At 37.8% G+C, this 24027-nt stretch overlaps 1 protein-coding gene across 1 annotated transcript in view; it reads left to right on the top strand.

Moving 5' to 3' along the window:
* CCNI (cyclin I) overlaps positions 1 to 19795 on the top strand; it is a 31638-nt gene extending 11843 nt beyond the window's left edge. The window contains 5 exon segments of the mRNA XM_079700921.1: positions 8736 to 8864; positions 12138 to 12212; positions 12358 to 12498; positions 12794 to 13024; positions 18220 to 19795. Coding sequence (XP_079557047.1) covers positions 8736 to 8864; positions 12138 to 12212; positions 12358 to 12498; positions 12794 to 13024; positions 18220 to 18663 — 1020 coding nt within the window. The 3' untranslated portion in view covers positions 18664 to 19795.
* Positions 19796 to 24027: the final 4232 nt, after the last annotated feature.

Here is a 24027-nt window from a genome sequence, read left to right as displayed (position 1 = left end):
AATTCAGCAGCTTTTCATGTGCTTATTTGGCCATTAGATATCCTTTCTTCGTTAAATGTCTGTTCAAATCTTTCACCTGTGTTCCATTGACTTCCTTTTTAAATTGTTAAGAGTTCTTTCTTTTGCAGGCTCTGTGTATTACACATATCTTCAGCTCTATTTGTGTTGACTTTTGATGAATAGAAGTTCTTAATTTTTAATGACCAAATTATCAAAAAAAATTTTTTTGCTTAGTCCTTTTAAAGAAATGTTTGCCTAACTGACAAAGGATTAATCTCCAAAATACATAAGCAGCTCATGCAGCTCAATATCAAAAAAACAAACAACTGAATCCAAAAATGGGCAGAAGACCTAAATAGACATTTCTCCAAAGTAGACATACAGATTGCCAACAAACACATGAAAAGATGCTCAACATCACTAATCATTAGAGAAATGCAAATCAAAGCCACAATGAGGTATCACCTCACACCAGTAAGAATGGCCATCATCAAAAAATCTACAAACAATAAATGCTGGAGAGGGTGTGGAGAAAAGGGAACCCTCCTGCACTGTTGGTGGGAATGTAAGTTGATATAGCCACTGTGGAGAACAGTATGGACTTCCTTAAAAAACTAAAAATAGAACTACTGTATGACCCAGCAGTCCCACTACTGGGCATATACCCTGAGAAAACCACAATTCAAAAAGATACATGTATCACAGTGTTCATTGCAGCACTATTTACAATAGCCAGGACATGGAAGCAACCTAAATGTCCATCGACAGATGAATGGATAAAGGTGTGGCACATATATAAAGTGGAATATCCCTCAGCCATAAAAAGGAATGAAATTGAGTTATTTGTAATGAAGTGGATGGACCTAGAGTCTGTCATACAGAGTAAGTCAGAAAGAGAAAAACAAATACCGTATGCTAACGTACATACATGGAATCTAAAAAAGTGGTACTGATGAACCTAGTGGCAGGGCAAGAATAAAGATGCAGACTTAGAGAATGGACTTGAGGACCACAGGGGGAAGGGGAAGCTGGGACGAAATGAGAGAGTAGCATGACTATATACACTACCAAATGTAAAATAGATAGCTAGTGGGAAGCTGCTGCATAGCACGGGGAGATCAGCTCGATGCTTTGTGACGACCTAGAGGTGTGGGATAGGAAGGGTGGGAGGGAGGCTCAGGAGGGAGGAGATATGGGGATATATGTCTACATATAGCTGATTCACTTTGTTGTACAAAAGAAATTAACACAACATTGTAAAGCAATTATACTCCAATAAAGATACTAAAAAAAAAGTTTGCCTAATCCAAGGTAATGAAGATAGGATTTTGTTTTTCCTTTTTGGTATAGTGTGAAGTAGGAGGAGTCAAGAATAATTTTTCTCCACATGGAAAACCAGTATCATTTATTAGAAAGACATTTTTTGCCACTGCCCTGCAATGTACTTTTTTTTTCTTTATTTGGCTGTGTCAGGTCTTAGTTGTGGCACGTGGGATATTTGTTGCCGCTTACGGGATCCTTGTTGCGGCACGTGGGATCTTTTAGTTGCGGCATGGGGAATCTAGTTTCCTGACCAGGGGTCAAACCCGGGCCCCCTGCATTGGGAGCGTGGAGTCTTAGCCACTGCACCACCAGGGAAGTCCCCCCGTGATATATACTTTTGTTTTTAATCAAGTGACTGCTGTATATGAGTAGATACATTTGTGGGTTAGTTTCTTGCCCCTTTTTTCATCATTGGTCTGTTTGCCTCTATTTAATACCACCCTGCCTCAGTTATTGTAGCATTATAATAAGCCTTTGGTGGCATAAACTTTGTTCTTTTTTTTAAGATTTAAGGCTATTTTAAGACCTTTGTTCTTCCATATGTATTTTTAAGTATAGTTGTCAATTTTTGAAAAATAAAAAGAAATTGTGGGGTTTTGGTCTGTAGATTGATTTGGGGAAGAATTAATATGTTTATAATATGAGTCTTCTATTCCACGGACATAGAGTATTTCTCCATTTTTCTTTAAAGATGGTCTTCAGTTTCTTTTAACGTTTGGTGATTTAGGTTTATTCCTGGGTATGTGAGTCTTGTTGAGGCTATTACAAATGGTATTGTTTTAAATTTTTTATTTTTTTACATGCTTGCTTCTATATGCTGGTATATAGAAATAAAATAGATTTTTATATAGACCATACTAAATTAACTTACTAATAGTATGCCAAGCCTTTAGGGTTTTCTGCGTATTATACTCAGTCATGTCAAATGTGAATAATCATGGTTTTATTTAGTTCTTTCCAGTCCTTATACTTTCTATATTTCTATATTTCTGTTTTACAGAATTAGCTAGGGTTTCCAGAACACTGCTGAAGTCTGAATTTGAGGAGAAAGTTTTCAGTATTTCACCATTAACTATAATATTTGCTATATATTTTTAAATCTTTATTAGATGAAGAAATTCCTTTCTCTGCCTTAGTTTGCTAAGAGATTTTTTTCATGAATAGGTGTTGAATTTTTACACGTCATTGGATTTTGTTAATATTTTGGTTAGGCGTTTTGCATCTGTGGTCATGGGTCAGATTGGTTTGTAATGCCTTTGTCAAGTTTTCATGGTAAAGTTATGCTGGCTTTGTAAAATGAGTTGGGAAGTGTTCCTGCTTTTTTTTTTTTTTTTTTTGTCAGTGCTCTCAGTTTGTTTAGATTAATATTATTTCTTAAATGTTGGAATGTTTTACTACAGAGCCACTGGGGCCTACAGATTTATTTGTGGGAAAGTATTTAATAATCAGTCCCGTTTCTTTGGTAAATACGAGGCTAATCAGGTCTTCATTTAAATCTTATCTCAGTTTTGGTGAGTTGTGTTTTTCAAGGAATTTATTCATTTCATCTAAATTTTCAAATTATTTGTGTAAAGCTACTCATATCCTCTTTTTAACATCTAAAGGGTCCATAGTGCTGTTCCCTTTTTCATTTCTTAGTTGATTTGTGCTTTTTCTTTCTTAATCACCCTTTCTAGAGGTCTGTCCGTCTTTCAGTTCTGTTGATTTTCCCTATTATACATTTGTCTTTTTTTTTTTTAGTTTTGCTCTTTTTTCGTTATTTTTGTCTACTTTCTTTATATAATTTGCTGTTCTTTATCTTGATGCTTAAATAATTGGTTTTCCAGTTTTCTTCTTTTTAATATATTCATTTAGAACTATAAATTTTCCTCAAAGCATAGCTGTCCACCCTTGCCTAGTTTGTTGTTAGGTCCCGTATTGGGTTCTTAATTTGAGTTGTTGTATTTTTCACTTTTAGGATTTCCCTTTTGGATTTTTTTATGGATTTCATTTCTCTCATGAAAATTGTCATCTGTCTTCCATCGTCTATTTACTTGTATATTAAGTCCTTTTCTGGTAACTCAAAGACAGATCTTTTTGTTGCCCCTTTTTTTCCTCTTGGTTTTTGATCACTTAGTTCTTTGTCTTGTCATGCCTGTTTGTTTTTTTTTTTTTTTTGGAGGGGGGGTACGCGGGCCTCTCACTGTTGTGGCCTCTCCCGTTGCGGAGCACAGGTTCCGGACACGCAGGCTCAGCAGCCATGGCTCACGGGCCCAGCCGCTTCGTGGCATGTGGGATCTTCCCGGACCGGGGCACGAACCCGTGTCCCCTGCATCGGCAGGCAGACTCTCAACCACTGCGCCACCAGGGAAGCCCATGCCTGGTTATTTTTGATTGGTTGCTGAACATTATGAAAAATTGTAGAGGCTCTAGGTGCTATCTTTCTGCAGGATGGTTCAGTCTTCCCTCTGGTGGGCAAACTGAAGAGGAGGTTAATCACTTTAATCCACTGAGGGACTGTGCTGATTGGAGGCTGCTGTTGGTTATGGCTTCATCACCTCTGGTTGCCCCCAACTCCTAGAGTGTAGCCAAGGATTCCAGCTGAGAGCTTGGAGTGTTTACTAGTGCCCCTTATTCCTGAAGGGTGCTAAACTCCTCCTGAACTCATTCTTGCTTTTCAAAGGCTTTCTGCTTAGCCTCTGAGATCCTTGTCCTTCCCAACTTCAGAATTTCATTCAGAAAATGAATTAAGAGGAAAGTCAGCTGAGTGTCACATTCAGATCTCTGACCCTCCCTCTTCCCACTAGGTTCTTGGCTCCTCAAGTCTCCAAATTTTGTCTCTTGCCTTGTAAGACTCCCAAAGCTCTGTTGGTTTCTTTGCTTATACTTTACACCTCTTGCCATACTCACAGGATGGGCAGATGCCTGAAAGGGGAAGCTGTGCAGAGTGTTGACTCCTCTCTTATTGTTACCTCCTCTCCAGAATCTTGGCTCCTCAAGGCCTGGTTATCCTAGCAGTTCTCATGCCTTTCTGTTGCTGTTGTTAATAGCTTTTCTAGTTCTCAGCTAGAGTGTAGGTTTGCTGCTACCTACTCAGTCATAGGCAAAAGCAGTAAGGTAATTTTTTAAGAAGTGTTGAACTTAATAGTTGTGACAAGAGATGCTGTGGGAACACAGGAAGGTACGTAGCCTGACGTATCGGGAAAAGTATCTGATGGGGACTGACCATTGAAATATCTCTTAAAGGATAAATAATAAGGCAGGGAAAAGAGAGGGAGTGTGTTCCAATCAGAGGGATCAGTATGAGCAAAGGAGCAGTGATGTAAGTAGCATTACAGGAACAAGGAAGAACATAAATACAAATACTGCTGTTATGAATTTTAAGGCAGAAAGTGATGAAAGGTGAGTGAGGCTGGAGAGGTAGGTCAAAGAGGGATTTGTATGCCATGCCTGGGGGGTTATACTTAATCTGTGAGGTAATGGTGAACCTTTTAGAGTTTAAAGCTGGGGAAGATTTGTGTTTTAATTATCAGAATAGCAGCACGTGGAATATAAAGCCCTGTGTTTTACCAGGTTGAATCAAACCATTATAAATTCTCTGTGGAATTAGTTGTTCAACCAATTTACTGAACTCTCTTAACCCTATTTGAGAAATCCATTTAAGAGGAAACAGATCCCTTGATCAGGGAATACTATCTGGGGTAGGCAGACCTCCTTCCTTCCCCCCTCCCTCCCTCCCTGATGGGATTACTTATGCACAGAACTTAATTGTTTAAAGCTATTCTGATAATATTACTGTTCAGTGCAGGTTTGAATTGATTTGAAAAAGTGATCTTAGGATCAGTATCCCTTCACTTAAGAGTGAGTCTTCTCAAACCATTATCTTCTGTGGGGTGTTTTTGGTTATTGTTAGTTTTGGCTAGTGTTGATAATACTAGCTGTGCAACAATGCTTTCTTGGCTCTATTCTCAAAATTTTAATATAAGTTAAAGTCCAAAGATTGTCATGATCTCTTTCATAACTAATTGCATTATAACTGGTTTAAGATAATTATTTATATGTAATATTTTGTAAATTTGTTTTTTCTGGCATCACAGAGTACCAGGTATTTTTAGAGGAGGGAAAGGACAAAACTAATATTTAAGTGCCTTTTGCATTCTGTGTGTTTTACATAAGTTATATCATTTAGTTATAAATATGGTATGGAAATCTCTATTTAACTGTGTTCCCTTGTGTTACATACACACATACTTACAGAACATTATGTCCATCTTCTGTGGGACTGCTTGCAGTTATATGTTTGTGTTTTATATTTGTTTAATGTCAAACACCAGATAGTCACATTACATAATATAATCTGTTATTTAGGGATTTTTTTTTCTCCTATATCTCTGACCTGAAGGTAGAATTAATGGTGTTTTTGTTCCTCATTGCTACTCTAGATCATTGTTCTTTCACCTCCCTAAAAGCGTCCCCAGTTTCATCAGATTGTATCACCATCTGCCTTTCCTTGTATGACTTTATTTCCTTGTAATTGAATTGTTCAGATGGCTTACTTAACATTACTCTTTTTTTTTTTTTTGGCACTTTTAGATAAAAGCTCACCTTGGTAGAAATTTAATTTCTCTTGAATACTTAACTTTCTCCATCTAATAGTTTTGTGATTGCTTCACTTGGTTCCCAGGGACCCTTAGGGGCCCCTAGTCCAGCTCTTAAAGTAGCACCTCAGGGCTCTATGGAAAATGGAATATTGTAAAACCAATGACCATACTAAGAGCTGTCTGACCCAGGGACTAGCTGTAGGGCTGTGTCTGCTTCCTCCCACCTTTGGAGAAGCCATAGAATCCAGATAGTATTTTGCTGCCTTTTTCAGACTCCTTTTGTGAGAGTGAGAATCCAACTCCTGGCTTTAATAGCGTAACTCCAGTTTCCTCTTGTCAAGTTGGATAATAGTCTCTGCAGGACATACAGTTCCCTGCTACTCTATATACCCCAAACCTGTCAAGCCCACAACCTCAGTCCCATGAACAAAAGAAACTTATTGTTTCTTTTTGATTCATTGAATTGTATCACTAGTTTCACAAGTTGTCAGAGTATCTTTTTGTAGCAGTCTTTTCCATCCATCTTGATTTTTATTTGCAAATCTGAGGAGCTTAACAGTAGGTTATTGCCTCCAGGTTGACATTGGTCCTATCCTTCAGAGTAAAGTTCACAGGTTTAAAATACTTGGTTCTTTTCCTTGCCTCACAAATGATCACCCCCATCCCCTCACTCTTAAGATACAAGTTAGTTACTGTCTCCTTCAAGAGCCTTTTACTCTACTCCCACACTGGGCCAGGTGCCCTTCCAGTGTGGTCTGCTAGCACCCTGTGCATGCCTCTATTCTAATGCTTACCATATTTTATTGACATTTCCTGATTTTTTCCCTCACCATGAGACTTTAAATTTTAAAGTTTAAAGAGGGAGTTCATTCTTTTCTTTTTTCCCCCTTGGCTACATTGGTTCTTCGTTGCTGCGCGCGGGCTTTCTTTAGTTGTGGTGCGCGGGCTTCTCATTGCGGTGGCTTCTCTTATTGCGGAGCATGGGCTCTACGCACGCGGGCTTCAGTAATTGCAGCACACCTGCTAAGTAGTCGCGGCACGCAGGCTCTAGAGCACAGGCTCAGTAGTTGTGGCGCACAGGCTTAGTTGCTCCGCGGCATGTGGGATCTTCCTGGACCAGGGATCGGACCCACGTCCCCTGCATTGGCAGGCAGATTCTTAACCACCGTGCCACCAGGGAAGTCCCAGAGTTCATTCTTCATTGTATCCCCATGACCTATCATATGATCGACACTTAATGTTCATTAATATGAACTCAGTTAAATGTCTTGATTGTCAGATATTTTCAGATTATTGTTCATAGTCTTAACACCAGCTTGGTGGTGAGATGTAAATATAAGAGGTTGTAAGCCATCTTTATCTTATTTTCTTCTCAGTATTTCTTGTGCAGTATTCTAGAATCAATCTTTATTTGACAAAAGGAATTGACCAGAAGGTGAATGTATGGCAGTTAACCTTCTAAAATACCAGTTATAACTGAGTTTAGAGCTAAATATAAAAATTATGTGTGTGATTAGTTGGTTTGGCCAACACAGAAACACTTTATTTTGTTGTGTCAAAGCTGAAAACTGACAGAAAGAGGAGTTGGAATAAAATAAGAGAAACTAGCCAGTGCAATAGTAGAGATTATAATGATCATCAAGGTGTTTATTCCTTACAAAACTAAAGAGAGCCAAGAGGAAGGAGAGAAGAAATTCCAACTGAAATACCTGTTTGAGGAGATATATTGTCAAGATGTACAGCCCTTCATGCTTTAGTAGCTCTTGAGGCATCTTTCTGTGATATAGGAATTAATTTCATAAAGTTGACCCTGAATGATCAGGAAAAAGGTTTAAGCTGTGGTCTCTGTACTTTCTGAGGAATGAGATAAGTATTATATTTATTTTTAAAGAGATTTCTATCCAAAATGGTTATGATGATAAATCCTGCAGTGCTTAGATTAAACCTTAACTTGTCTGGAACTCTCAACTTATTGAAAATAGTCTTTTCCACTAATCACAGAGTTATTTCTGTACTTTGTTGTGCTTACCTGGCAGAAGTAGTACTTACATAGATGTATTTTATTTATTAGTAGTAGATTAAGTATTACTAGGTTTGTTTTGTTTTTTATGGTGCTTACAAAGAGTAAATCGTTAAATACTGCTTTAAAGTGTGTACCTTTTAAAAATTAAGCCTATATCCAGCAGTTAAAAATAATATGTTGGAAGATTAAAACACCTATAATGTTTAGTGTTTGTGCAGTGATCTTTGTAATGATAAGTTGGTTCAGGTTAATTTCCCCTTCAGTATTCTTTCATCATCTTTAAATGTGTAATTTGTCTCTTATTCCTGATATTTTTCATTTATTCCTCTTGACTTTAGTTTTGTTTTTAATGGACTATCATTCTGTTATCATAGTCCATTTGTGTTTCCTAAAATAGTTTAATGGCTATTTGCTGCCTTAGAAAGAAATTCAGTATATTTTCTTATTCTCAAGAATTAAGAAAACTTACTTCCAAAATTACTGTCAGTTGATATTAGTGTTACCTAAACTTTAAAATCTCAATTTAATTAAAGTATAGATATATAGTGAGATGACATTGTGAAAATTTTATTTAATAAATAAGAGAATATTGGATATTGATATTAAATGCTATAACTAGTACATAAGGTTTTATCTTCATTTATCTCAAGTTTGATAGATTTTGAATAAACTTAAAAACATTTTTTAACGTATAAACACATATTCCATAGCATTTGCTAACCTTTTATAAACAAGAATTACAAACATATCCTTGATGATAACTTGAAACTTTACTTGTTCTCTTTTATTTTTTAATTGTTCCCTTATAGAATGTTTCTCCATCCCAGAGAGATGAAGTGATTCAGTGGCTGGCCAAACTCAAGTACCAATTCAACCTTTACCCAGAAACATTTGCTCTGGCTAGCAGTCTTTTGGACAGGTTCTTAGCTACTGTAAAGGTAAATATTTTAGAATACACTTACATACAACTTCTTTTTTGAGGGTTTATATGCTACACCAGGGACTATTAGTAAAACATTCTACAAAGTGGGAAGGAGTGGAAAACCTTCCTAAAGATTATATATATACTTATAAGCTATTGCTTTAAGTTTTCGGAAATGTTTCTAATTATATTCTGTAGTTTTCTTTTGGCTACGAGTATTCGTAACTTATACTTAACCTATGAAAGTTTTGATCTCTTGATTTTAATACAAACCATATAGCATTGGCAAAGTGTTCAGTCATCTTTTTAACACATTGAGTACTAGTTGTGAACAGTGAATCAGACTAGAAAAGTATAAGCCTATTGCATATTTTTCTCTGTCACTACTTATTTATTGAATCCCTTTTGTGTAGTTTTCTGAACAATATATAAATACTTTCTAGAGGAGTATAACAAGATGAACTGAACTGTCATAAAATAACTTCGTTGTATTTTTGTTAAATGGCAGCATTACAGGTAAGTTTTATGTTGTCCCTATTGCTATAATATATTGTTGGTTATAGTATGTGAAATCAGTCATAGTAGGCCCACAACAGATTTACAGCAGAAAGTCAGCATTTATTCAATAGCAAGGCATGAAAAGCAATTCAGTTGTTATTTGTATGCCTAGGAATATGTAGCTGCAGGAATGATGTCTTCAGTGCTGAGGGTACCATATTCTTTGTTATTAGGTATAAAAAAATAGAAGCCAAAGAATTACGGAGTGGAAGAATTTGGATGGCCACTCAAGTTACCTTTCTGTGTTTCAGACTTCTACTTTTGAGAGTAAAGAAACTTAAATTATAATGATACTAATTGCCTGAAGTCTGGGTTATGTGAGATGCCTACATTTATCTCAGCATCAAGTCCCCTCCCTTCTCCCTAGTCCCCTACTATAGCTAATCTCCCTTTCACAGAGATGCATTTGAGGTTAGTGTCGTTTCTTGGGTTGTATATTCCTCAAAACTTTTAATGGACTTGTTGTAGCTTCTATCATAGAGAAGATTTTTACTGGCCTTATTATTAAACAGTTTAAACAGATTTAGGGGAAGCTTCGGGAACAATTAGAGAATTTTGCCAAGTAAAATATCATTTCTTTCATACTGCTTATTTAATGGGTCCTATCATGCTACTAGCATCAGATACTTAGATATGGTTAATCTGCATTGAAACAATTCATCTAAAATGTATTCATAGTTTAAAGGTGCTTAAAGCAGACTATTAAAGGGCTGCAACAGTGAATGGAACCTCAATCCCAGCGGTGCAGAAGAAGGTACTATGAAATTCTTTAAAAATAATAGACCTCGAGCCCTATCCCAGACTTAACTGAATCTGAATCTCTAGTAGGTGAGATCTGGACATCTGTATTTAAATAAACAAAAACAAACTACACAGATGATTCTGGTATACATACAGGATTGAGAACTACTGTTTGTTTAAAAAACACACACCCATATATTTGCTGTTGGGATTCTTTTCAGTACTAAATTTATTATTGGTGCCCTTGATTTGGGGGTTGCATTTCCTACCCAAAGTTGTTAACTGTTGGACTCTTTTCTTTGTAATGAACTCTGATTACCTCAGGGATATGGTTTTGATATGTTGTATACATGGGAACCTGGAAAACTGTCTTAGCAACAAGATCTGACTTCACTTTCTGTATCACTTGTGTGGTGTCCATTAACCTCTGAGACTGTTTTCTCATCTGTAAAAGAAAATATATTTATGTCAGTGCTTTCTAAACAGTAATATTCTGATTAATATTAATGATTATTTAAAAACATTGATAGTATTGAACTAGCTTTTATTTCTCATACGGGCAGAGAATTGGAAGATTCCTAGACAGTCTGCCACTTATACCAAGGCACAATGGTCACTGGTTGGCATGTTTATTAAAAAATTAATCAAGGCCATACTCTGGTCATCAGAAGCCTTCCCCAAGGCTTCATGGGAATGTAATATTTAGGTATAAAATAAATGTTGAAACAGGTTTTCTTTGTGTTATATAACTTATCTCTGTGTCATTCAATATAATTGGACTAAATTATCATGATTATTTATTTGGCTGCACCGAGCGGCTGCGGGATCTTAGTACCCCGACCAGGGATTGAACCCAGGCCATGACAGTGAAAGCACCAAATCCTAACCATTGGACCGCCAGGGAAATCCCTGTCCTGATTATTTAAAATTGGATTCTGATGCTGGGTTGGCAAACCCTTATTTTACCAATGACGTAGAAAGTGTGCCTACTTATTATAGATAAGGAAAATGGCAAATTCAAGCCCTCCTATGGGTGCCAAACCCAAGAAAGGTTTTTTCCCCACTAATTTGGTTATGTATATATTTAGGAGCCTTTCATTCTTATCATGGATCTTGAATATATAATTTTTTGGGTGAACATTTAATTAGAAAATTTCATCTGCTAGCATCCTATAATTTTTTAAAGCATGTGAAATATATTAATAGCTTTCATTTTATTTTCCCTTCTTTCTCTTTAATTCCCCTAACACCTAGTATGTTAATCTAACTGATATAACAGGCAAAGAGAATAAAACTAGCTTAAAAAATACACAAATATATTTTTAATTTGGGGAATTTTATTAAATAAAAAAATACCTTCTAAAATCAAGCTCATCTCTGCTGGATAGAAATTAACTTTGGCTAACTAGCATTGGTTGAACTTCCAACAATGGAATGGTCTTAGTATTTCATAGAGTATAATAAGGCTGAGGTTATGAAGTTAAAAGTTAGCTCTGATCTTAGAAAGCAGGGTAGGGGGGCTTCCTTGGTGGCGCAGTGGTTGAGAATCTGCCTGCCAATGCAGGGGACACGGGTTCGAGCCCTGGTCTGGGAAGACCCCACATGCCGCGGAGCAACTGGGCCCGTGAGCCACAATTACTGAGCCTGTGCGTCTGGAGCCTGGGCTCCGCAACAAGAGAGGCCGCGATAGTGAGAGGCCCACGCACTGCGATGAAGAGTGGCCCCCGCTTGCCACAACTAGAGAAAGCCCTCGCACAGAAACGAAGACCCAACACAGCCATAGATAGATAGATAGATAGATAGATAGGTAGATAGATAGATAGATAGATGCGTAGGAATCAGATTAATTGAATTCCGTAGAATTGTGTGCAATAAATAAATAAAACAATGCGTAGGAATCAGATTAATTGAATTCCATAGAATTGTGAATTTTAACTCTTAACTTTTTGAAGAATCACTGAAGTTGCTTTTTCTCTCTTCCCCATTTTAGGCCCACCCAAAATACCTGAGTTGTATTGCAATCAGCTGTTTTTTCCTAGCTGCCAAGACTGTTGAGGAAGACGAGGTAAATATTTTCCTTTAAAGATTAGTCATGTCTCTTTTTTGAAATTATCCTTTTATTGTTTTCTGTTTACCAAAACAAAAACTGAAAAATGAGTTTATTTTTTTCTGTCCTGTCCTCCTGCCCCATCCCCCTTTGCTTTGGATAGAGAATACCAGTACTGAAGGTGTTAGCAAGAGATAGTTTCTGTGGATGTTCTTCGTCTGAAATTCTGAGGATGGAGAGAATTATTCTGGATAAGTTGAATTGGGATCTTCACACAGCCACACCATTGGATTTTCTTCACATTGTAAATATACCTGAAATCTTTTAGTTTCTTACTTGAATGTGTAGTCCTATTTCAGTAATTTGAAAAGTAGATTGCCCACTCATTTTTGTTGTTGTTGTTCTGATTTTTAGGAAAAGGAAAATTATTGCAATTAGCCAAGGAAAAATGAGAAATTGGGGTATATGTCAAATCATTGAAGCTAAAATTGCAAACTTAGAAATTGAGTAATACCTGAGGTTACATCAGTTTCTGTATATAGCTTTTCTAGACATTTGAGTAAAACTAGAATGATGTTCTTGTGATTTTATTTTTTTAGTTCCATGCCATTGCAGTGTCAACTAGGCCTCAGTTACTTTTTAGTTTGCCCAAACTGAGCCCATCTCAACATTTGGCAGTCCTTACCAAGCAATTACTTCACTGTATGGCCTGCAGCCAACTTCTGCAATTCAAAGGATCCATGCTTGCCCTGGCCATGGTTAGTTTGGAAATGGAGAAACTCATTCCTGATTGGCTTCCTCTTACAATTGAACTGCTTCAGAAAGCACAGGTAGGTGTCAGTCTAATTAAATAGTGTTCATTTAAAAATTTTTCTCCTATTGGGATACATAGGGTTAGCAGATAGTTATAAAACTAAGAGACATTTTAATCTTGTAATGGCAACTCGTTTTTAAGAGTAGAGAAGAGTATAGTTTTACACACTTTAAATATATGTGTTAGATGTCTTTTTCCTTTTTTAAAGCTTAGATAGTATTTTCTTGATTCTTTTCATCCCTTCTAGATTACTTTAAAAGTTAGTAAGATTCTTGATAATATATTCTCCATTAGTTTTGTATGAAGAACATTCCTAGCTATATTTGTAGGTTTCATTATAGTACTTCTGACTTACTCATTTTATAAAAGTCAAGAACATAAATTGCAAGAAGTTACTTTTTTAGACAAGCACATAATTTATTGTTGGCTAGAGAGGGAAGTATTTGGCAAATAGAAACTATATTCCTGAAGTTCCAGGACTTTCTGAAGTTCTGGTAGTTCTCACTCTTGCTTCAGATTGTTTAATAACTTATATCTTCAAATTGATACAAAATGTTAGCAGTCAGTTAAATTTTTATCAACTGTCTATATAAAAAGTGAAAGTTTAGTGGAGAAAATTCTCGTTCAAATGAAAAATTAGTAATGGTGCTGTGTGTTAGCAGCAACTTGGAGAGAATCCTTATTGCTTCTATTCATGTCACCAAATAGAACCTACAAGTTTAGATCTGCTGCAAACCATACTCGGCCAACTGAGTCCATAAAGGACTTATGAACCTACTTTCCCTTTAAATATATATGTCCCTATTTATTCTCATTTGGCAGTAGTTATTCTGATTTGTTTCATTGAATGTTATTTAGAGTCATGTCACAGAGAAAGGACAGGCTTCGAAGCATAAATAGTAAGAATGTAAATAGCATGTATATTCTGCAGCTTTGAGGGCTTGTTCTCTACTGAAGAACACTAGAGAATCTGCTTATTCTCTTTTATAAGTCTTCTGGTGCTAGAAGAAAGTGCTCACTGAAACTGTTTTCCCCAAGTATTATTATAAGCTTGGAATTTGAAGGAACCTTCTTAGAAATCATATCATTCAACTCCTTTATTTTATAGCTACAGTCCAGGGAACTTGGGACTTTCTCAGAGACACACAGAACTTAGTATTAGTAGCAAAGAAAACTAAAAAATACCCCAGTGCTTTTTCCGTACCACAGAAACCTTGAAGATTCTAGTCCAGTGGTTTTAAGAGTTTCCTTTAGAACTGGAACCCTTCCCCCACCCCCAACAAAATCTTCTACACACACAATCCCCAAATCCTAAGTAGTAAAGTATTACTTTGTAATGTGTGTTTGGGGCACAGGCCTATCAGATGCAGTCCTATTCAACATGGCCTCTTCCCTTTCATAAGCTATTTGGACATAGTTTGAAAACCAGTGTTCCTTTCTCTTGTATATGTATATAGTTATATTCCACAGACATTTATTGAGAAATCTATGATCAAGGCGTTGGGGATACAGTGATTCTAAAAAGTCTCTGCTTCATGTAGTAGTCAAGTTATAATGAGGAAGAACAGTTTAAAACAAGTAAGGTCACAGAACTTCAGAGATTTTGAGACTTGGTTTTAGCAATTCTATGAAACCCTCGTGACCCAAATCTGAGTGGCTCCTTATTCTTTAAGACTCAGTTGTCTTTGCTAAGTTCACCTGTGTTCATGTAGGAACACCAAGTCTAATATCTTATTGTAATAAGACCATGACAAGGCCATAGTAATATCAGATGTTTCTTCTGGATTTCTGGTTCTAGTTTAGGAAATTCTTGCATCAGATGGTAAGATCATGCTGGAATTACTTCTGACATGTTTCCCAGGGTCCTGGTTTGAGAGGACTGCTTAATGGTCCATCATAGACATCTCATGCTGTGAGGGGGCCCACTATGACCAACTCTGCCTATGTTCCCTCTGGACTTCAGACGAAGTACAGTGAGTGTTCCCTGGTTTGAAAGGCAAGCTTCCTCTTGTCCCTCCCTGTCCCCTCACTCCCCACTCCACCGCCCCCATCACCACCCCTCTTATCTCTTTTGCTACCTGTTGTTGATCATCATTCTGGGATAGCTAACCCTCTCTTTGCTCTTACCCCTTCTCTCATTGCTCTGCTTCTGTGGTTATACTCATGTTCTCCTCTTTCTGACTGATGTGGTCCACCTTGATTATCTCAGGATGTTAAATCTACCCAGATAAGTGTGGTCTTCCTAGTCCCTAGTCAGCCACTAGTCAAAGTAGATGTTTCTGCTGTGGTGTAGTTTAAAATTAGAGTATGGAGTTAAGGAAGCAGACCTTCCCCACCTGGGTCTTCTAGTTCTTCTTAAAGGTGCTTGAAGTCAGACTACTTAACTGCACTGCACAGTATTTGCAGTGCTTTATGCTGTCCATTGAACCTTATGGGTCCATCTGAACCAATTACATCATGCTGTTCTGATCCCCTCTTCCCATCAGTAACCTACTTGGATGTCTGCTCTGCAAACTTTCAATGCTATTTACCCTACCTCCTTGGTGAGCTATATTATAGTTCTGTTTGTTGTTGCAGGGGATGCTTTAAAATGGTTACCATATTTGAATTTGGGGAGATAGTTAAATGTTCTCTTGACACTGCAGTCAGAACAAGTTCGTTTTAAATCTTTTTATAACAATTTCATTAGAGGACTAGTCTGGTGTCTAAAGTTGCAGTAATTCCAGTATATGTGCTTACTTTGTTTCCTCCACTGTATCTCAATGAGGACCATATTATTTTTTTTCTTAGAACAAATTTAGGTTGTAGTAGATTAGAAGAAATTTATTTTGATGCATTATTTTAGACAAAGGACTTAACTTGGGTGGAAGTAGAGTTCATTAGATGGTATTGGTTTGCATAATCTTCATTGTCTTTCCAGCCCCATTTTCTGCCAGTCCTCACCTATAAATAGAACTCCCTATTTACGTACTATTTTCACAGAGGAAGTTTATAGTGACATAAATAGTCTTCCTTTTACTTGAAATACATGTCTTTTTTCAGGATTCTTCTGTGATACTGTGCCCAGTGATCAAGGCCTTAGAATATTTGTGATATTTTTACTTTTCTAGGCCATTAAGTATCATTCGTTAAAGAACAGTTCATTAAACCTAGGTACTTATCATAATTTTTACCCTGTAGCCTTCTTTTCACTTCCCAATTCCTGTCTTTTTTTCTGTTACCTCTCTTTTGTAGGCTTTTTGAAGAAGCGTGGTACCTGGCCTAGAATACCAGTTGCCCTAAAGAACTTTGAAGCCCCATCCCTATCCTGTGTGCTTTGTTCCATTGTTTTTGAGAGAGGAAAAGAAATTCTAATACTAGTTAATAATGTCTTACCTGTTTGTTAGGGTGTTATCTAGTGCCTTTCAAACTAGGGGAAAAAAATTAGTGAACAAAATAGTAGATATTAAAAATGGTCATTTTCGGGTATAGTTTCTGACAACTTCAGACATTTTTACCTTTGTACTACGTGATGACTAACACCAGCCTTTCGTCTTCCTTTCCACTGATACTTTCCTGGGTGACAAGTAATAAGTATTATTTAGAGATAAAAATAATTTTGTCGCCAAATATGTTCTTGCAGAGCATGTTATTTTCCTTATTTTCTCTGTGGTATTGCAAAGTCATGCTGTGTGCTACAGGTTTTATAGGTATGAATAAGAATTGATTATATAAAGAATATATAAGACTGGAAAGTGATCCCCAATAGTTAAATAGTCAAGATAGGCTTCCTGGAGGTGGCATCAGTTAGCCAGACCTGGAAGGAATACGTAATACAGTTTCAACATGTAGAAACAGGATGAGCAAGGGTAAAGTAAGAAAGGGCAAGATTTGTGCAGAGTAGAGAGCAGGGCTGTTTGGCAGGAATGTAGAGCACAAATTGGGATATGGTAGGAGGAAATAAGGCTGGAAAAGGGTGGGTCAGATTGTGAAGAGCCTTCTTAATACCAAGCTGAAGAGGTTAGATTTCCGACAGGCACTTGGGGTGCCGCTAAAGAAATTTGAATAGGGAGAAATATATGTTGCTAGAGGAATTCTGACTAGAGCTATAATTGCAGGGAAAGTAAGGCAAAGAGCAACTAATTGGACTCTATCACAAGTAAGATTTTGAGGGCCTTCCAGGTACAGTCATTGGTGCTAGAAACTTAGGGAATAAAAATGAACATGAGGGCTTCCCTGGTGGCGCAGTGGTTGAGAGTCCACCTGCCGATGCAGGGGATGCGGGTTCGTGCCCCGGTCCGGGAAGATCCCACATGCCGCGGAGCCTGTGCTCCACAAGGGGAGAGGCCACAACAGTGAGAAGCCCACGTACCGCAAAAAAAAAAAAAAAAAAAAAAAAAAGAACATGATACAGTGCCTACCTCTTGGGATCTTGTAGTCTATAGTAGAAAAGCATAAATAGATTATTCTAATACAGTGTGGTAAGTATGATGACAGGTTGATACAAAAACAGATGACCCTGAAATTTGGGTTTGTCGGCGGGTTAAGGGGAGTCAAGGGGGTGGCTTCCGAAAGGACTGATACCTGAATTATCCTGAAGGATAAGAAGGAATTAGTGAAACTCCCAAATTAAAAACATTAGCAAGAATGTTTTTTCTTATTGTTGTCAATTCTGCTGTTTTCTACAAAAATATAACTTGTCAAAGGTTCCCATTTACTGTTTTAAAAACAAAATAATACTTAAGTTGTTCAAAATTCTTAGCCAGCCTTTCCCCATCCCTTATTTAAATTTTTTCGTGCCTCTGTCTGATTCTTTAAATGCTTAATGGATTTTATGTTTATCTATACCTTGGTCTTCACTAAGGAGGTTGGAAGAGGCAAAGAGGGTAGGGTGAAAGGCCTTCTAGACAGGGGAAATAGACTGAACAAAAGCATATGTTAGAATATATAGCAGTGAACAAAAAAGAATAATTTCAGCTTTCATGAAGATGTACAGCATACAATTGCAAATAAAGAATTCAAGTTCCAAAGAAGTTTATAATACAAATACAGATTTGGACACAATTTCTAAAAATGATAGGTAGGCTGGAGTAGACAAGTTTGAGGTAAAAGACGTGGGGAGAGAAATCTTGGGGGGCAGAGGGCACGGGGAGAAAAACTGGCCAGCAAAGACGACAGACAGAGTGGCCTATATTAATTATCAACGTTGTGTTTTCTTTCCCCCGGGCTCAGATGGATAGCTCCCAGTTGATCCACTGTCGGGAGCTTGTGGCACATCACCTTTCTACTCTGCAGTCTTCTCTGCCTCTAAATTCCGTTTATGTCTACCGTCCCCTCAAGCACACCCTGGTGACCTGTGACAAAGGAGTGTTCAGATTACATCCCTCCTCTGCCCCAGGCCCAGATTTCTCCAAGGACAACAGCAAACCAGAAGTGCCAGTCAGAGGTACAGCAGCCTTCTACCGTCATCTCCCAGCTGCCAATGGGTGCAAGCATACCTCTGCTAAACGCAAAGTAGAGGAAATGGAAGTGGACGACTTCTATGATGGGATCAAACGGCTCTATAATGAAGATAATGCTTCAGAAAATGTGGGTTCTGTGTGTGGCACTGATTTATCAAGGCAAGAGGGACATACTTCCCCTTGTCCACCTTTGCAGCCTGTTTCTGTCATGTAGCTCCAGGTGTTACCTTCTAGTGCAAACTAAGGTAGACTACTGTGAGAATGGGAACATGGAAAACAGGATAGGCTGTATAAAGGTATATACCTTACCAGGCTGATTCGAAATGAGCCAGAAAAAAAAAAAAAAAACCTGTTGACTTGTATGGCTAATTATAATTCAACATTATTTAAGCACTTAAAGACCAAAAAAAGTGTAAAATTCAAGATCAAAAAATTTTTAAGTAAAAAATTTCTTTGTAGTGTTTGTCAGTTCCACCCTTTTCTCTGCTAAAATGTAATGTAGATTACCCTGTGTCAGAAATTCACGTTCAGTGTTTTTTTTTTAAGTTCCAGAATTCCTAGCTAGCAAACCTTGTTCCAGAATCCTGATTTAATTTTCCTCTTGCTTTTGCTTGCTGCTTCTTTGAATACTAAATGAATTTTATGCATGTTGACCTATAGCCTGACTTCCACTGATGAGGAAACCCTGAAAATTTATTTTTAGCAATTTAGTGAGCAAATTATTTCAGTGACAGCCATGTTTAATCCATGATTCAAATTCAACTTAATCTGAAAAAGGTACTTCAAAATTGCCTATGAATCAGAGTTGGTAACAGAAAAAGAACTCCCATTACCATGTTGATTTTTGTTTGTCTCCTTTCAGTTTCTAGAGTTTGGAAACAAAATTAATATTTTCATTTTTATCTTTAAATTGAAGCTTAAAAGTGGCATGTGATTAGGACACTCTTAAGATTTGCTGGAAGCATTTTTGACATTTGTATAATAGAATTTGTGATAAAGTTAATATATCCAGGTGCTCACCAAAGAAACATGTAACAACTAAAATTAGATTTTAAAGAAACTGTTCAGTTGACTCATTTATAATCAGTAGGAGAGACTGTCTAGATGTTGGGGCAGCTCTATGATTTGGGTCTGTAACATGTAATAACTGAATTCAGTACCCTAGTTTTATGTTAAGCTATTAGGATTTTCTTGATAAAAGTTAATCCCCCTGCCTCCCCAGCCTACCTGTATTTCTCTTCATGACTTCTGGGTCCTGAGCTCCCTGTGCAGCCTGAAGAAGGTACTGCAGTCAGAACCATGTACTGATGATAAAAGCCTCTGGTAGCAATAAAAGTTGTCCTTAACCTTTTTATCTCTTTTTTTTCCTGCTTGTGAAGAAGTGCAAGTTCTTGATTAGTTAGGCACTGCTATTTCAACTACGGAAGATGATAAAAATCCTAATATGCTTGCAGAAAATAAAACATGAAGGGGGGATTTAAATGTGACTGAGTTTAGATTTTGACATGGTGGACTCTGTGACCTTCCAAACAGTAAATTCTTAGCTTAAGGAACTGTGAGGGCAGACACAGACCCACATCTAGATAACCTTTTAAGCCACTGATTTTGTTCTGGTTTAGCAGAGCAAGAGTATTCTCCGGTCAACATTTGACTTTTAAATTCTTTTATGGTAGGGTTGGCTACCTGCTATAGTCCAATCAAGGGGGAAACTTATGTGTAAGTAAGTACAGGGAGTGAGAAGGGATATAGAAGAATTTTGGGGGTGAAGACAGCATGAGGCTGGCTTTGCAGATACACATTAAAAAAAAAAAAATCCCACTTATCCTAATCTTCATCTGGTTCTGTTTCTTAATTCTCCTGAATTGTGGGAGCTCCAGGAAGTCCACAACTACAAATGTTCATCATTAAAATAAATGCTACTAACCCCCTGCCCACTTCCACTTAACAAATGAGGAACATTTTTGTTATGTAGAAAGCTGCGGATAAAGTTGAGTCTAGAATCAGCATATTTCATTTGTGGTCCAGTTGCTACAGATGGTACAGAAGTTAGAAATAATATTTTAATTTCTTGATCTTGAGGCTTTCTAATCAAAAATGGATGGTAATGGATGGTAAGTCCGTTTGGATTGTTTTCATGGGAACTGAATTGGAATGGTTGGGCTGCTACTGGATCTCATGCCTCAAAGCTTATTTAACCCATAGATCAGTTAAATGATAGTACTTTGGAGACCAGCCCCTCCTGAGCACCCTTTCAGTTACATCTCCCTGCCACTGTCCCAGAGACCTGAGCTCTTGGAGAACTTTGGCTCTCTGGGGCCTGAACTCACGGGCTGAGACGGAAAAAAGCAAAACATTCTTGAACAGTGTGGAACTTTTCATTAAGAATGTTCCTACTGTTAAATTAGGATCCTGTTTTACCAGAAACCATTCTCATTAGCCTGTCCCAAGATACCTGTCTTAAATCTTGGCATCACACCACAATTACTCTCTTCCAAGATTTGGAAACTTGAGCTTTATGGATCACAATTGCCTGGTGCCTCCTGGTGGTGAGAAAACCTGTTATTCCACAAAGGCTCTGCAAAGGCAAGGGAATAAACATCATGGGAGAAATTAGTTATTCTCTAATCCTCCATTCAACAGAAGTGAAAGTGCATGCTCTAGCTCTTGAAGCTCTTACTAGGAGTAGCCGAATAATTACTTGTCTTTCAGGGTTTAAGTTGGTTATCTGTGGAGAACTGAATTTTCTGCAGATGATGTCTTACATTAGTGTGGAGGGGAGGGCTGGGAAAGGAGAGTGCTCTCAAATGCCAGTTAAAAAGACTGATACAACTGATTTGTCAGAAATGTTCCTGACACCATGCCTTTGGCTCTGAAAGAAGCTATAGCGTAGCTCCTCACTTGGCCAAGCTGATGAGAATCTGAGCCTACATTCCTGCTATTGAGGGAGTTAAGACATTGGCGTCTGCCCCCGAAGAAGTATTCTTTCTTTTCTCCTATGTTGTTAGAACCAACACGTATGTATGTCCTCTCTATTCTCTTTACATACCTGGATTTTCAGGATTTCTAATTCACTCCTTTGGAGTTCCTGAAACAAGAAAGTAAGTTGTCCTTGAGCATTACTGCCCGAAACAGCACAATGTGATTAAAGCCACTGATGCTCAGCAAGCATAATGGGGAGCCTTGTTATCTTCATCCTTAAGGTAGTTTGTACATTTTCAACTGGAAAGGGAAGATACTGTGCCAGATGTCCTCACAACCATCCTGGGACATAGCAGGTTGAACATGAGAGAATTGTCCACATAGCCAAGAATTTTTAACAAGGTTCAATTTCTGACTTACCAAATATAAAGGATAAAGCTTTGAGATATGATGTTTTGTCTAACATGTAATTGTTGTTTCTAAAGCCTCCAAAATTGTTGAAACTAGTCTTTAAACTGTGTTAATAGGAGAATGTCGCCTATGCTCATTTATAATGTTTTGAGCTTTGGCCACTAGATGGTGCTTTTAAAAAAATAGGACATCTTTAAGTTTCAGGGAGAAACTGGGCTTACTGTGTGGGAATGAGCAGTTGAGCAATCACCTCTTGTTGCTAAGCAATGCATCAGCATCATTTGCAGTTACAAGTTCACATCACTTAAGCCATAGGAGGCCTGTGCATGTGGGACTGAGGGAAATTAGCAATATCTGCCGTGGTTTGGGACAGATGGTGGCTAAGTATGTCTCGTACCAAAAAAAAAAAAAAAAAAGTTTTACAAATTAAAAATCCTAATACTTGTTCATTGTTTGGTCCTGCAAGATAACTTCGAAATATGATTGAGAATACTTGAAAATAGTATTGTAACTCCCAAAAGCTTGTAGTAACTCCCAAAAGCTTGCTGTAACTCCCAAAAGCTTGCTGCTTTTATTTTGAGCTGGATTTGACCAATCATTAGGACAGAAGAGATGAAGTACAGGCTTTGTAGCACAGCTTGCATTAAGGAGTTAAAATGAAAGCCTTCCCTCACCATACTGATGAGTTTACAGACCTTCCTTTATTTACAGTGCGGTTACATCCCGATAAACTCATCGTAAGTTGAAAATATCCTTAAGTCGAAAATGCATTTAATGCATCTAACCTGAACATCATAGCTTAGTCTACCTCAAATGTGCTCAGAACACTTACAGTAACCTACAGTTGGGCAAAATCATTTAACACTAAGTCTGTTCTATAATAAAGTATTGAATATTCTATGGAATTTATTGAATACTGAATTGAAAAACAATGGTTCTAAGTGTATCAGTTGTTTACCCTTGTGATTGCATTGGCTGACTGAGAGCTGCAGCTTGCTGCCACTGCCCAGCAAAATGAGCATCCAAACTGCATACTGCTAGCCCAGGAAAAGATCCAAATTCAGAAATATGGTTTCTACTCAATGCATATCACTTTCACACCATCATAAAATCAAAAAATTTTAAGTCAAACCATCTTAAGTCAGGGACCATCTGCAGTGGTTTTTATGATGTAAGACCCATGTGTAGCACACAGACATAACTCTTCCTGTGTCATCTCTTGATTATTGAAAAGGTGTCATGAGGTAACCAAGAACATCTTATCAGGTAGAGAAATCTGAAGAGCACAAAACACTAGTGTTGAAGTTTCCAGGAGGCTGAACCTCTCCATTTCTCTTGACTCTTGAAGTACAACCTTCATAGCAGATCAGATGCCAAAACTGTTGACCTTATTGTGTTACACAACAGTAGGGCAGTGTAGAAAAGCATAGGCCCAGTGAACTGGTTTCTCATTCTCAGAAACAGCTTATTTTGTTAGCAAGAGGACACTACAGAAAGAAGGGCAACCTTAAGAAAGAAACCACTGAAAAGCAGTTGGGGGTGGGGGTGGGTTTTGCTTTTCAGAATACTCTCTCTTTCACAATTTAGCATAGAAAGGGCTTACCTTTTCTGTTTACCCCCAGAATTTGCCGTGTTTGAGGTATGCAGAGAGACATGCAATTCATAGTGCGTGGCTACATCCACAGTACCTAATGTAGGCCTGGTGCAGTATATAGAATAAAAAACAGTATTTGGGGGGGGGAAGATGGATGGATATAAATAAAGGGCAAGGAGAGCTAGAACTGCAACTCTTCAGCATTCTCAACGCACCGTACAGAGAAGGCATGGTTAAGCAGAGTTCTTCGTGGAGTGTCATTCTGCACCCTCCCCCCCCCCACATACACAAGTGTTTTTTTTGACAGGGACCAACCTTGAATAATAGCCTCTGCCTCCTCTGATCTAGGTGCCATGATTTTGAAAGGAAGTTTCCATAGTGGACTGAAATGCCATTCAACTCACAGCATGCAAATAACTGATTTGAGGCAGATGTGAAGTCTTCATCTGTACCTCCCACGATGTTCCACTACCAACCAAAAAATCTCATTTGTAAACAGCTACCTGTCAGAATAGGAAGGTTGGAAAGTGAGGTGAGCAGATACGGAGGCTCGCAATTAGTCTTTTTAGATTAACACATTCAACCTCTACACCAGCCCTGAGGGTGCCAGTTGTTTGCTAGAGATTGATCTGAAAGCCAGATGGTATCAGTCTC

This window comes from Hyperoodon ampullatus (assembly GCF_949752795.1).
Source record: "Hyperoodon ampullatus genome assembly, chromosome: 1".
NCBI classification, from domain to species: domain Eukaryota; kingdom Metazoa; phylum Chordata; class Mammalia; order Artiodactyla; family Ziphiidae; genus Hyperoodon; species Hyperoodon ampullatus.
Note: the sequence above shows the minus strand (reverse complement) of the source record. Positions and strands in the feature narration are given on the sequence as shown.